Source organism: Geotrypetes seraphini, chromosome 1 (assembly GCF_902459505.1).
Source record: "Geotrypetes seraphini chromosome 1, aGeoSer1.1, whole genome shotgun sequence".
In the NCBI taxonomy this organism is placed as follows: domain Eukaryota; kingdom Metazoa; phylum Chordata; class Amphibia; order Gymnophiona; family Dermophiidae; genus Geotrypetes; species Geotrypetes seraphini.
In genome coordinates this window covers 394,176,593-394,191,987 of record NC_047084.1, presented here as the reverse complement: position 1 = coordinate 394,191,987, position 15,395 = coordinate 394,176,593, and the positions used below count along the sequence as shown (strand labels likewise).

At 36.4% G+C, this 15,395-nt stretch overlaps 1 protein-coding gene across 9 annotated transcripts in view; it reads right to left on the bottom strand.

Moving 5' to 3' along the window:
- LOC117347156 (stimulated by retinoic acid gene 6 protein-like) overlaps window positions 1-15,395 on the bottom strand; it is a 422,585-nt gene that overhangs the window by 176,705 nt on the left and 230,485 nt on the right. For all 9 annotated transcript variants that reach the window (XR_004536733.1, XR_004536730.1, XM_033917677.1 and 6 more), the window contains one exon: window positions 1,140-1,215. Coding sequence is in view for 7 of the 9 variants with exons in the window: in XM_033917677.1 (XP_033773568.1) it covers window positions 1,140-1,215 (76 nt within the window). In the remaining 2 variants the exon portion in view is untranslated. The remainder of the gene's footprint in view (window positions 1-1,139; window positions 1,216-15,395) is intronic.

Genomic DNA, 15,395 nt, shown 5'->3' with positions numbered 1-15,395 from the left:
TCTGAGAAAACCCGAACATGTCCTCTGTTTATAGGATTGTCTGGGTTCCTGGACGGACTTTCCAAAACCTGGCAGTTTGTCCGGATTTTGGAAAGCCTCGCATTCTGGCTGCGTCTGGAGGGCCTTCAACAAGCATGCATGGCTGACTTCACACGCATCCGCTGCATGCTGTAGGTCCTCCAGACATGGCCTGGAGGTTGGGAAAAAAAGAGCTGAAGCTTTTTGGGGGCAGGGCTGGAAGCGGAACAGAGGCAGAAAGGGGCGGCGCTGGAGGCAAAACAGGGTAGGTTGGAGGCAGAAATGGGCGGATCTGGAGGCAGAACAGGGTGGGACCATGTATCCAGGTTTGTCTGTCATTAAATATGGTAATTCTAAGTTAATGGCTAAAACTTGGCCAGCTATATTGCATAATAGCCACTGATTTTAAGTGCTGACTGGCCAAGATTAATTACTGGGCTGCCCAAATAGCTATCTTTGGCCACTATAACTTATCCAGCCAGTGCTTAAAATAGACTTAGCTGGTTAAGTTTTGGCTCACCACAAATAGACCGGATAATTAATGCTGGTCACTGGAAATGGCCCAATATTGAACTTCTTGGCTCAGCGCCGACCACACGGGTTAGCCGACTTCCCTCCCATGGACTCAAAATTGGCCCTGTATTGCTGGCATAATCACTGCACTATCTGTATATTCAGGGGCTGTTATCTATATGGATAGCATTACAGAATATGTGGATTAAGTTAAATGCTGACATTGGAATTTAAGTAAGCTGTCTTGGCCTATAGACTTTTGTTGTGAACCTGGAGGGAAACATTTGGTGCGGTTCTTCAAAGAAGCTGCCATGCTTTAAAGGTCTATAGAGTTTGCTCAATCCCATCCAACATGGTCCCAACAATAAAAAGCCTGGTTATCCTCACTGCAACTCAATAGGCCTGGTGATTGGGTTGTCAGCCAACCAGGAATAGCTAAATGTACAAGAACTTTATTCACCATATCTGTGATACAACTGAATACTGTTCTAAGCCATTTAATAAACTTTGTTTCATAGAAAAAATGCTTTAATATCCAGTTTCATATCAGTGATTACATTTTGAAATACACTAATATTTCTATGTTGAATTTTCATGCTTGGCCTCACCTGTAGCAGGCTAAAATGTGAAATATGTAAGTTACAGATGTGAGGACGGCAGCAAACATGGTGAAATACCAGACACCTGAAAAAAATTATTTAATTATTAGACATGTATGCTGATGATATTCAGACTCTGCTTTCTTTGCAGGCAGACCATACATACTACGGTAACAAAAAAAGTTAAGACCTGTTTGAAATTGGTTTAACTTTGAATGGTTGAATAGTCCTAAATTACACACTGACAGTGTTGTTCAAAGAACTAGGTCAAACTACTTAAGTAAAAAATAAATGCACATTTTAATACTTAAATAAAAGTACTGTACAATGAAAACATTACAATTTTACTTAACTGAAGTAAAACAATTATTGCCTAATATTTTACTTTTTGGGCCTGATTCTATAAACAGCATCTAGTGGAGCCTAACTCCTGGCACCATTCAGCTTGGCTTTCAATCCACTTCTAGGCACTATTTATAGAACTGCATTTAATGCTGCCTAACTTGACTTAGGCGCCAGTAGGCATCATAATGTTAGATGCCGGTATATTAGGCCAGGGTTTTCCTAGCCTAATTTACCAGTGCCTAACACAGACGCCTAATTCACAATGCCTATTCTCCACCCCTAACCATGCCTACTTTGCATGTAGGTGCCTTGACTTAGGTGTTAGTTGGCGTTGTGCTGAATTCTGCATGCAACTTTAATGGTTTTAAAATCATTTTTTAATTAATCACACAACGGTACCATCAGTTGATTGCAGCAGGGGAATCCCCTAATCTAACATAAATTGATTCATAATATAATTCCTCCCTCCCTCCCTCCATTATAATATTGTAATTACAGATAATTTTAAAATAAAATCCACCCACCCCCCTACCCTGTACTTTAATAAATAAAAGGGGAAGAAATAAATTATTAGATATAATCAATCCATACAATATTTTGTTAATGGCTCCCAAACATCATTAAACTTTTTATAATGTCCCTGTTGAATAGCTAATATTCTTTCCATTTTAAAGATATGGCACCATGCAAATGAATTCCCCCCATCAAATGAATTCCACCAGAAATTATAACTTAGTCTATCATAATTTTTCCAATTTCTCATAATTTGTTGAATGGCAACTCCTGTCATTATGAGTAGAAGTTTATTGTTTTTAGAGGATATTTGACTCTTTTTCCTCATTCATGTACCAAATAATATCGTATCATATGAAAGTGCTACCGGATTTTCAAGTAAATTATTAACTTGACTCCAAATAGATTTCCAAAAACTATGTATTAGAGGACAAAAAAACAATAAATGATCCAATGTACCAGCTTCACGATGACAATGCCAACATCTATTAGACTTGGAGCAATCTAATTTTTGCACTGGGGTCCAGATTGCTCTATGTAACAGAAAATACCAAGTTTGTCTCATAGATGGAGGCACTGTACATATCATCCTCCAAGACCAAATCCGTGGCCATTGAGATGCATTAATTTGATGCTTAATCTCAATGCTCCAAATATCCCTAAGACCATTTTTTGGTTTTTTTATTCATAAATCCAGATATCAATTTGTACCACTGTGCAGCCTGGTGTCCCAGGAAGTCCACTTGAAAACATAAGAAAGGCAAACTGTACTTATCACTAAGATTTTTCTATTCAGGGAACCCTGCAGCCATTTATAATTTTGTGATTTATTAAGATCATATTTGTGTTGCAATTGTGAAAAGTCAAGCAGCTTACCATTAGAAATAACATCATCTATACCTGCCTTCATCCAATATTTCCAGATGACCTTATATCCGTCAATTTTAATCTTGGAGTTTAGCCATATGGTCTGATATGTTGATTTAATTATTGAAATAGGTGTTAAATCATTAACATATCTTAATGTTTTCCATGTATCTACTAGTATTCTGTGATCTTTAAATAACTTAGGCATTTTGATACTAAGGACATGACTTAATCTCAAAGGAAACACGAGTTGCCATTCCAACGTCAACCAATCCATGAGCTCAGGGAGGATCCAGTACATACTTTGATGCATAATATAGGCTTGATGGTACCTATAAAAGTTGGGAAAATTTACCCCACCCTCTGCAATTGGCTTTTGTAAAGATACAATAGCAATTCTTGCAGATTTCCCAAGCCAAATAAATTTTGTTAGAATACTATTTAATTTCTTATAGAAGGACCCCTGAAAATAAATTGGTAACATACTCATTTGATAGCAAACTACAGGCAAAATCATCATTATAACAGTCTGAACTCTCCCCCACCAAGACAGATGCATTGGGTTCCATTACTCACACATCTCTGTAACCTTTGTCAATAAAGATTTTTCATTCACCTTCATCATTTCATCGATTGTATTTTGAATCCAAATTCCTAAATATTTAATGCCTTCATCTTTCCATATAAAGGAAAATGAATCAAATAATCCTTTTTGACAATGAATATTTAATGGAAAAATCTCTGATTTATCCCAATTTATTTTATACCCTGATATTTTTCCAAATTTATTTATCAACTCCAATAGATGTGGCATGGTAGATTCCGGATTCCTCAAATGAAGCAAAATATCATCCGCTTATGCTGAAACTTTATATTCCCGACCTGAATAAGGAATACCCTGAATCTCCTTTGATTGTTGTATAGCCAATAAAAGGGGTTCCAATACAATATCAAACAATAAATGAGACAACAGACACCCTTGTCTAACTCCCCTCCGCAGGCCAAAACACTCTGAAAAATTATTATTAATATACAATTTAGCAGAAGGGGAACTATACAAGGCTTGAATCATTTGTATAAATCCTGAATCAATTCCAAACCATTCCATTGCCTGGTACATAAAGGTCCATTCCACTCGATCAAAGACCTGCTCTGCATCAAGTGACACAGAGAAGGCTGGATCTTTCAAGGTTTTTGATAAATTTAACATGTGAAAAGCCAGTCTGGTGTTATTTGAAGAATGCCTTTGAGCAACAAACCTTGTCTGGTGCATTCCAATGATATATGGGAGAGCTTTAGCCAATCTCAAAGCTAGAATTTTGGCTATTTCCCATCCACATTAATCAATGAAATAGGCCATGAAATAGGTTTGAGACCAAAGTAGGATCTTTATTTGGCTTAGGCAAAACAATAGTTAAAGATTCCGCCATAGTACCTGTAATACAACCATTATTCAGTTGATCTTGATATAAATTTAGTAAATGGGATAATAATGTGGTTTGAAATGATTTATAAAATTCAACAGTGAATCCATCACCACCTGGAGCGGATCCAACTCTAAGGGATTTCAATGCTGTCTGTATTTCCTTCAGTGTAATCTGCTTTTCAAGAAATACTTTTAAATGCTCAGGAATTTTAGGTCCTTCAATTAATTTTAAAAATTCAACTCCTTCAGTTTTCTTATTTGAATAAGCTCAGAAGAATATAATGCTTTATAAAATTTCAAAAATTGTTCCAAAATGTTATTAATTTGAAAATGAGTATCTCCTTTTTCGTCTTTTATGGCTACAATTTTTACTTTCTTTTTCTTTGCTTTAAGGTAGTTAGCTAACATTCTTCCTGCCTTATTCGAGTTATCATAATACAATGCCTGCTGATAAAATAACTCTTTTTTAGCCATTCTAGATGAAATCTCATTATATTTATATTTGCTTTTTAATAACTCTTGCAATGTGTTTTGTTCCCATTTTAAAGCCAATTTTGATTCTACATATTTAATCTTTTTTTTCCAAACTAGAGAACTCCATTTTAAGTTTTTTCCTTGTATATGCTGAAAATGAAATAATTTGTTCTCTCATAGTAATAATAATAATAATAATAATAATTTTATTTCTTATATACCGCTATACCATAAGTTCAAAGCGGTTTACAATGAGAGTCGTGCTGAGAGAGCAAGCAGTGTTTACAATAGGAGACATATGTTTACAACAAGATACATATGTTTGGAGCAGGATATAAGATACAAGCTTTTGGAATCAGAAATCTAGGATACATAAGCTTTGGGATAAGATATCTAAGATGCATAGGCTTGGGACCAGAAGTCTTGGATACAATATCTTTGGAATAAGATATCTCAGATACATAGGCTTGGAACATCTGGATGTGAACAGGGTACATCTGGATGAGAACAGGGTACATCTGGATGTGAACAAGGTATTTACAATGTGAGTAAGATTTTTACAAGATATTTACAATATGAATAAGATACAGGGTATTACCATGTGAAAGATACAGGAAGATTTTACAAGATACAGGATGATAAGATTTGAAAGATAAAAGAGATCAACGCTGTTTACAGGAAGAAATTTACCATGTGAATAAGAGAGGATAACGGCAATAGTAGCTTTAAAAGCATCCCACTGAGTTTCTAAGGAGATTTATTCTGAAGCATTTAATTGAAAATATTAATTCATTTTTAGTTGTAATTTTTCAATAAAGTTATCTTCAGCTAACAGAGCATTATTAAACCTCTAAACAGGTTATAATCTTGATCTGTCATTTGTAATTCTATCCATACTCCTCCATGATCTGAAAATATAATCGGATCAATGACGGCTTTTGTGACTTGCTGAATTAAAGTATCCGACACAAAAAAATAATCTATTCTTGAAAAAGATTTGTGTACTTGAGAACAAAACAAAAATTCCTGATCATTAAAATGTAATATCCTCCATATATCTTTCAGTCCACAAGATTGAACTAGATTATCCAAACCTAATGATTTTATTATTCTACTTGGTTTTTTATCAATCAAAGGATCAATAACTGCATTGAAATCCCCAGCCATAATCACTTTAGATGTAGCCAGTGGTAAAATCAACTGCTGAAGAGATTTAAAAACTCCATTTGATTCGAATTAGGTGCATATACATTAACAAGCGTCAAGGTATCATTTCCTAAGCTCATGCCAACTTGAACCCATCTTCCCAAGATATCTGCAGAAATTAATCTAAAACTTCCAGAACATTTCTTATTTATTAAAATAGCTACCCCTGCTTTTTTACCCATAGCCAGAGCATGAAAACATTGTTTCACCCAATTTCCCTCTAACTTTGATGATTCAATTGCCGAAAGGTGAGTTTCTTGAATGTAATATATATCAGCTTCTTCTTTCTTTAAGAAACTGAGTCTTCTTTCTTTTAATAGGATGATTGAGGCCATTAACATTTAAAGAAAAAACCTTAAATCATTTTTGATTTTAATGTATTGATATTCTAAAACATAATTCAAATAAATCCCCTTTTTTTCCAAATAGATAATGTACCTTTTCCCCACCCAATTATCCCCCCTATCTCTCTTCCCCCATGCAAATCTTGACTGCTTGGAAGTGTTTATGTGAAGCTAAACCCCAAAGCTCTCCCCCTAAACCTTATCTATATAATTTTCCCATTTTATAATAACATACTAATTGATTATAAAGAATAATATAAGTATATCCATATAACACTTAATGAAACATATTAAAAATAATATAGCCCTTAACATACAAGTTAATTAATCTCCCTAACCCCCATGTCCAATTAGAAATTTTTAAGAACATTTACAAGTTATTTAATTCCCTTCCATCTCTATCCAAATTCATTATAATTATATATTTCTGCCTTTACCTCTATCTATTATAACTTGGAAATCTCATTCCATTTTTAATTAACTGTGTTAAAAGAAAATATTTCATTTAATATCATGAAATCTCCAATGTATAATATCATATTATTCAAATTCATATTATAAATTTATTATGAAGAAACAATATAAGTATATTAATACAAGTTTCAAGTTTATTAGGATTTTATATACCGCCTATCAAGGTTATCTAAGCGGTTTTACAATCAGGTACTCAAGCATTTTCTCTATTTGTCCCAGTGGGCTCACAATCTATCTAACGTACCTGGGGCTATGGAGGACTGAGTGACTTGCCCAGGGTCACAAGGAGCAGCACGGGGTTTGAACCCACAACCCCAGGGTACTGAGGCTGTAGCTCCAACCACTGCGCCACAAACTCCGCCACTTATTTGAATCTATTTTGCACTATGTATTATATAAATATGTTGTAAAATCCATTTCATTTAATAAATAAATTATTCAAAATCTCAATTTTAATCTAAAACTTTGTATATATATATTTCCAATATTCTTTCGCTATTTAGAAACCTACATAAAAAGACATTTGAATATTTAATTCTTATTATAAAGTATCTTAATAATGAACCCCATTCAGTAAGTTTAATTTTCAAATGAACCATCCTTCTATATGCAAACAATTTAATTGAGCTTCAGTATTTCATTTTTCACTTTTCAAATTTTCTTATTTCTACACTCCTATGTATTTCCTCTTTATAACTAAAGCACATCCTAATCAATATATTTTGACAATTCTCTTCAGCATTCGTTCATTGATATCTAACCCTTTGATGAACCTCTTTTGCATTGTATTCATCAGTTTGTCTTCGGTATGAATTCTTATTGATGATATTTCTTGGCCGCTATTAAAAACGCAAACCATACTTCTCTTCAGATACCGAAGATAGTATTAAAAGAGATTTGCTTCAGTTTGAATGCTTGTTTTCCTTATATTTTATCAGTAAAATACTGTTATCAATTCTTTAGCTTTCTTTCTCCTTACAGATGACACTTCCTTTCTTCCAGTAAAAGCACTGGTTAATCCATACCGTTCCTCAGATACTGAAGATCAGACATTTCCAATTGATCACAAAAAGAATCAATGAATATGTGATAATATATATAAAAAAAGAATTTGGCACAGATAAAGAAAGGATATAAGGCACTATTTGAAAACAAGTAACTCATGAGATGAGAAAAGGAGAGATTAAAAATGCCAGAATATAGATGGACAATATTGTTTAAAAATTTTAGCTTTTAAACTGATCGATGAACACTGTGAGCAATATGGATTGAGATACATAAAGTTAAGCTGTGAAGTACTTCTACATATTGGATACGTGTATCTAGATTTTCAGAAAGTTTTTGATAAAGTTCCTCAAGAGAAGCTCCTGAGAAAATTAAAGTGTCATGGCAAAATTCAGTTGTGGATTAGGAATTGGTTAACGGATAGAAAACAGAGGGTAGGGTTAAATGGTCATTTTTCTCAATGGAGGAGAGTAAACAGTGGAGTGCTGCAGGGGTCTGTACTGGGACCGGTGCTATTTAACTTATTTATAAATGATCTGGAAATTGGAATGACGAGTGAGGTGATTAAATTTGCAGATGATACTAAACTGTTCAAAGTTGTTAAAACGCATGTGGATTGTGAAAAATTGCAGGCGGACCTTAGGAAATTGGAAGACTGGGCATCCAAGTGCCAGATTAAATTTAATGTGAACAAATGCAAAGTGATGCACATTGGGAAGAATGACCTGAATCAGTTACCGGATGAGTCCACCTTGAGGGTTAGCGCCCAAGAAAAGGATCTGGGTATCATCATAGACAATATGATGAAACCTTCTATCCAATGTGCGACGGTCACCAAAAAAGCAAACAGGATGCTAGGAATTATTAAAAAAGGGATGGTTAACAAGACTAAGAATATTATAATGCCCCTGTATCGCTCCATGCTGCGACCTCTTCTAGAGTATTGCGTTCAATTCTGGTCTCCTTATCTCAAGAAAGATATAATGGCGCTAGAAAAGGTTCAAAGAAGAGCGACCAAAATGGTAAAGGGGATGGAACTCCTCTCATATCTAATCTAATCTAAACCTTAGGTTTGTATACCGCATCATCTCTACATTCGTAAAGCTCGACACAGTTAACAAGAGTTAGGTTAGAAAGGAACTCCAGTGAAGGGAAGAGGCAAAATGAAGAGAAAATTTAGAGGACTAGAATAACCAGAGAGGGAGGAGGAGTTACATTTTTGAGAAAGACTAAAACGGTTAGGGCTCTTCAGCTTGGAAAAGAGATGGCTGAGGGGAGATATGATTGAAGTTTACAAAATCCTTAGTGGAGTAGAACAGGTACAAGTGGATTGATTTTTCACCCCGTTAAAAATTACAAAAACTAGGGGGACACTCGATTAAGTTAAAGGGAAATACTTTTAAAACCAATAGGAGGAAATTTTTTGTTTCACTCAGAGAATAGTTAAGCTCTGGAACACATTGCCAGAGGTTGTGGTAAGAGCAGATAGCGTAGCTGGTTTTAAGAAAGGTTTGGACAAGTTCCTGAAGGAAAAGTCCATAGTCTGTTATTGACAAAGACAGGGGGGAAGCACTGCTTACCCTGGATTGGTAGCATGGAATGTTGCTATTCCTTGAGTTTTGGCCAGGTACTATTGACCTAGATTGGCCACCATGAGAACGGGCTACTTGGCTTGATGGACCATTGGTCTGACCCAATAAGGCTATTCTTATGTTCTTAAACTGGCCCTGTGCATGTGTGAGAGCCAGCTTCTAAGCAAGTGATCAGATGGGAATATGATTACCTACCGCAAAACTCATTTGCATGGGCAACCGTTTGAACATTAATCGCTGTTTAGAAATCGGCCAAAAAAGAAAATCGGCCAACTCACATGGTCTTAATGACTGTGTTTTGTGCATCTAGCCCCAATTTACCCAGTTTCAAAACAGTTGGATTTGTAGTGCTTAATCTTGCTTCTTAAAATTAGCATTGCAAGTCCCATAATGCATCAAGATGGGCATCTTGGTATCTCTACCATAGCATCCATTCTATTGGAACTTGTTTCACCAGGACCTGACAGCCAGTTTAGAGCTTCTTCTTTTTTCTCTTTCTGAGTGAACATGCATTTTGGAGTAACTCGTTGAATCATCTTCCCTTTGGTTCCCCTCCCCTTTCCTTGGGGCAGAGAGTGTATTTAATTTGTCCAGAGGGGACACAAACTCCTTGTTCTCATTATCTCAACTTCTAGCATCTGCAGACTGCTAAGTGAACTAAAATTGGTGATTAGGTCTTGCCCTCCTTCTTCTGCTGAATGTGAGGGCTGCCTTTGAAACTTTCTCTTCTGTTACTATCCTCTCCCTTCTGAATCTTTTGTTTTTTGATGTGTAGTGATAAGGTTACCATATGACTCCAGAAAAAGGAGGATGGATTGAGACATCCGGGTTTTACTTCCATTGAAAGCAATGGACGTAAGGAGGACAGATTGAGACATCTGGGTTTTACATCCATTGGAGGTAAAACTCGGATGTCTCAATCCATCCTTCTTTTTTATGGAGTCATATGGTAACCCTGTATATTGATGACAGGGGATCTGTAATCTTTCTGCCTTTCTTAACTGTCACAATAGTATAAGTACAAATAATCTTGTAATCCACCCTATGCCTACTAAGTCTGTATTTTAAGACTGTATGTTATGTCTTTACTGTAAATGCTTTAACCTAAACCCCCTTGTCTATAGTGTAAATGCTATATTTCTCACTAAAGTTTGTCCTATCCATACTATGGATGTACTCCTGTAACCCATTCTGGGCTCCTTTGGGAGGACGGGCTAAATGAATGAATAAATAAATAAATAAATAAAAAAGGAGAGACAGATGCTATAACACAAGCTGCAAAAACAAAAGAAAGCAACAGCAAAGAATCTGAAGAAGCAGAGGTAACTTGAACCAAGTTTATTCAACTTAGATATTGTACCAAACATGGCCATATTTTGCTCAAAAGGGATTCATCAAAGGCCATATAACATCTGTGTAACAAATACTGTATTGTAATTTTAATTTGCTTATATACATTTACATATGCTTTTTCTGTATTTATTACAAAGATGTTATATGAATCCTGATGCAACCTACTCCGGTGAAACAGCCACATCAGGCACAATTTATAAGTTGAATAAACTTTCTTCAAGTTACTTCTGGTTTTCTTTGGGTTTTGCTTATATGGCCCTATTCAGCCACATAACTTCATAAGTATCCTTTTCTGTGTGGGTTTCCATGCTTTACATGTGGAAAAAGCTTTATAAGAGTACCCCATGTATGTTTTTGGTTAAAAAGGAAGAACACCGTTTTTTAAATTAAAACAAAATACTGACATCACCAGCACAACACAGCTTGATAATTGCAGGTGTAACATACCAGTCTTATTTGCAATCTTATTTGGGGATGTACAAATATCAGTTCAGTGAATTGGTACAGAAGATCATTGCTTTTGATGTCTGTGTTGCTGGTTCATCAGTTCACATGTGACTAAAACTTAATACTATATAATATCACTAGAGCCATCATGAAGTATGGCACCTCAGGTTTGTGGCGGAATGAGTGTGGAACTTAAACTTCTCTTGTATTGCTTATAGGGATATGTATATTTATTTAAATGAAAGAGGAGATATCAACGATATCCTCCACTCTCTCGAACCCCACGACCAGAATACTAGAGCAGACATGACCTGGGACCACTTCGAATTCCCAAATTGGCATCAATTCCTAAATTTATTCAACAAATCAAACTGCCTACTGGACGAATGTCCCCCTAAAATCATGACAACTGCCCCACCAGAATTCAAAATGGAACTATTCACCTGGCTAACAACGGCCCTCACAAACGGAACACTAAACAAAGACATGGTTCACATACTGATCACACCCAATCCCCAAGGATCAGAAAATCTCTTCAGCACTCACATCCAACTAAAGACCCATAGCAAGCATTCCCCTTTTCACAAAACTACAGGAAGGATTGGTCAACCTCCCACTGGTAAACTACCTAGACAAATTCAACACTCTCAGCGAACATCAATCAGGTTTCAGGAAAGGATATAGCACAGAAACGGTCATAGCCTCTATACTAAACCACCTCTATGATCTCTTCAGCAAAGGCAAAAGTGCAATTAGACCTCAGCAGTGCGTTTGACCTAGTGGATCACGAAATCATGATGCTGTGCCATGACGCAATGGGAATCTCGGGAAAGGTAAAGAAATGGTTCCAAGAATTCCTAACAAACAGATCCTACCGAGTAGCCAGCAATGGAAATCAGTCCAATCCATGGAATAACCCATTAGGGGTACCCCCAAGGCTCCCTTCTATCGCCTACATTATTCAACATTTACATAGCATCCCAGAAATTGTAATTTTAATTTGTTCATCGCTTTGAAATACGATTAAGCGATTAATCAAAACAACTATTAAACTTGAAACTTGACTACAAAAACTAAACTTAAAACACTACATATACGCAGATGACATATCCATCCTAATCCCCTTAAATGACATCTCAACTGAAATTATAGACATCCTTTCACACGCAATGAGAGAAATCGAAAAATGGACCACCAACTTCAAACTGAAACGAAATACAGAGAAAACAAAAGTCTTCTTAGAAAGCCCCAGCGATAAAATAACGAGAACATCATTAAAAATAAACAGCCACGAATATCCGATTTCCAAAAACCACAAAAATTCTGGGTGTCACACTCGACACACACTTGACCATGGCTGACCACACAAACTTAACAGTGAAGAAATGCTTTTATACTCTATGGAAGCTAAGGACTATTAAAAAAAATACTTTGACACTACATCCTTCAGGTTACTGGTGCAATCGCTGATCCTATCCACCCTGGACTACTGCAACATCGTCTACCTGGGTATCCCACAAAAAACAATAAAAAAACCTGAGATTAGTACATAACACTGCAGTTTGCTTAATCTTCGGACTGCGAAAACAAGACCACATTAGCCCATATTACAAAAAACTGCACTGGCTACCAATGGAAGCGCGAATACAGTTCAAATTTGCATGCATCTGCTTCAAACAAATCTGGGGCCTAGCACCTTCCTATCTGCAAACACACTTCACTCTACACAACCCCACATGAACAACCAGAAACAAAACATCTTCGCCTATTCTAAAATTACTGGCTGCAAATACAAATCTTACCTTGACAGAACCTTCATGTTCCAAGCTAACCGACAACAATCCTGGCTGGGAAACTACATGACAGACCTACAATGCATTCTGAAAATCTATCAAAACCACTCTTGTTTGACAAATTTATCACCTAAAAAGACCATTCCGCACTCTCTACACTTTTCCCCCTTCAAACCCCAAGCAATCTTCAGGCAATTCCTACCCCCCTCACTTTCCCCCCTTCCCCCCTTACTTTCCCTCCCCTTCAACCCTTTTCTTCTGTAACATTCCCTTCATGCATTTGTAATTCACTGAATGTCCAGCCTTCTTTCGATGTGAACCGCCTAGAAGTCGACTGACTATGGCGGTATAGAAAAATAAAGTTATTATTATTGTTATTATTATCCATGGACCCCCCCTAGGGGTCCACAGACCTCCATTTTAAGAACCCCTGGTCTAGAACCTATACTTTTGAATGAGTCCTCTCTATACCAAAAAGAATGAAACAATAATAGGAAAGATATTCATTAAATCCTACCCTGTAAAAATAGAAACAAAAATAAAACAACTTCGGGTAATCATAGATAATGACTTAACGTTCCATGACCAAATTAGTTCTGTGGTAAAAACTTGCTTTCACAAGCTTCGACTTATACGCTCCCTTACATCTATCCTAGACACGGGAGCAATCACGACCCTTATTCATTCCTTAGTTATTTCTCATCTTGATTACTGCAACTCTCTTTACAATGGAATTACTCAAAAAGAACACGGCAATAAAACTAATATATAAACTAGAGAAATACGATCATGTCACACCTTACCTGAAAGAAGCCCATTGGCTCCCCATCACACATTGCATTACATACAAAACCATCTTGTTGGTTTTTAAAATTAAACTTTCTCACCAACCTTCTTTTCTCGATAAATTCCTTATTCCCTTGCGTCCCTCACGAACCCTCAGATCAGCCGATCAGAACTTCCTCTTCATCCCTTCTATAAAGGAATTTTTCTATACTAGGAAAACAAACTTTTCAGTGGTAGCTCCAACCCTATGAAAATCTTTACCCTTCCATCTCCGTCATGAAAAATCTATTGATAAATTTAAGACTAATCTAAAAACGTTTTTATTTCAAGACGCATTCAATTGCTCCTGAATTTCTCTTCTTAATTCCACCAACTGCTTTCATGAAGCGATCCCATCCCTAATGTTTTATCCCCTCTCTATCCATTTCTTTTCTACCCCCTCTTTCCCCCCCCTCTTCTTATCTCTTATAATGTAACTTTACCCCATTCCTTCTCTTCAGTCATCACTCTCAAGTCTGTCTTGTCGATGTCTTCAATGTTCACCTCCCTTTCTTTCAATAGTCATTACTTTTAAGTACTATTTTTAACTCTATTTTAGTATTTTATTGTAAACCGGCTAGATACTCATTGATAGTCGGTATATTAAAAATCAATAAACTTGAAACTTGAAATTTAAACCACATGTATTAGAGAACAAATTAATATCAAGTCAAATTAATTAACCAGACCTCAAATACCCAAGGCACTACACTTAGTGAATTTTCATGCCCTTACTGGGGTGGTAATTCATCATTAGTCTTGGTAAGTGACAAGTGCTCAAATCTTTTAGATTCACTGACAATTAATAAATATAAAGTATGTTTAGTGCTTAAGGTGCTAAAAAAAGGAAGGCACTTATCTTTTGTGCCCAACAGCTGCCCAACCATTTCACATGTTTCGTCAGGGGCTATGCCTCCTTTGGATATATGCACCAAAAATTATGTGAACTGTCCTAAATACACAAAAAATATATCCGGCACCCACACAGCTTGTCTTATGTCCACAGACCCCCAGTTTAAGAACCCCTGGTCTAGAACCTTTACTTTTGAATGAGTCCTCTCTATACCTGTCGTAATATTAAACCACACCATACAGTGCTCACTGGATGCCAGATAATCCCCCTCTGTAACATGAGAAATACTTTCCCTGTTTGTAAGCACTAAGTCCAGTATGACCCCAATCTACATGGAATTCATTACCAACTGCTGGAACAGTTCTACTTGTGAAGAATCCAGGATCTCCTTACTTCTAGAAGACCCTACAATAGGGATATCCCAATCAAAATCTATTATGCTAAAATCAACTATTAGTAATGAGGTGTAATCAAAAAATATTATTATTATTATTATTATGTTCTTGTATACCGCCATACCCATCTGGGACATGCTAGCTCTCCATTGTTGGAACGTAGGGCACACACTTCCCACCCAGTGCTGCAGGATTAGCTTCTTAACGAGCCCTAGGGCCACCAGCACAAAGCGTTGCAAAGGCACAGAAATACCAGCCTCAGTCAGGGGATCCGTGACACCAAGCAGCAGAGTCTTGTACGACCATTCCAGGGAGCGCCCCAAAACATCCTCCACCTCTTGAAGTGCACGTAC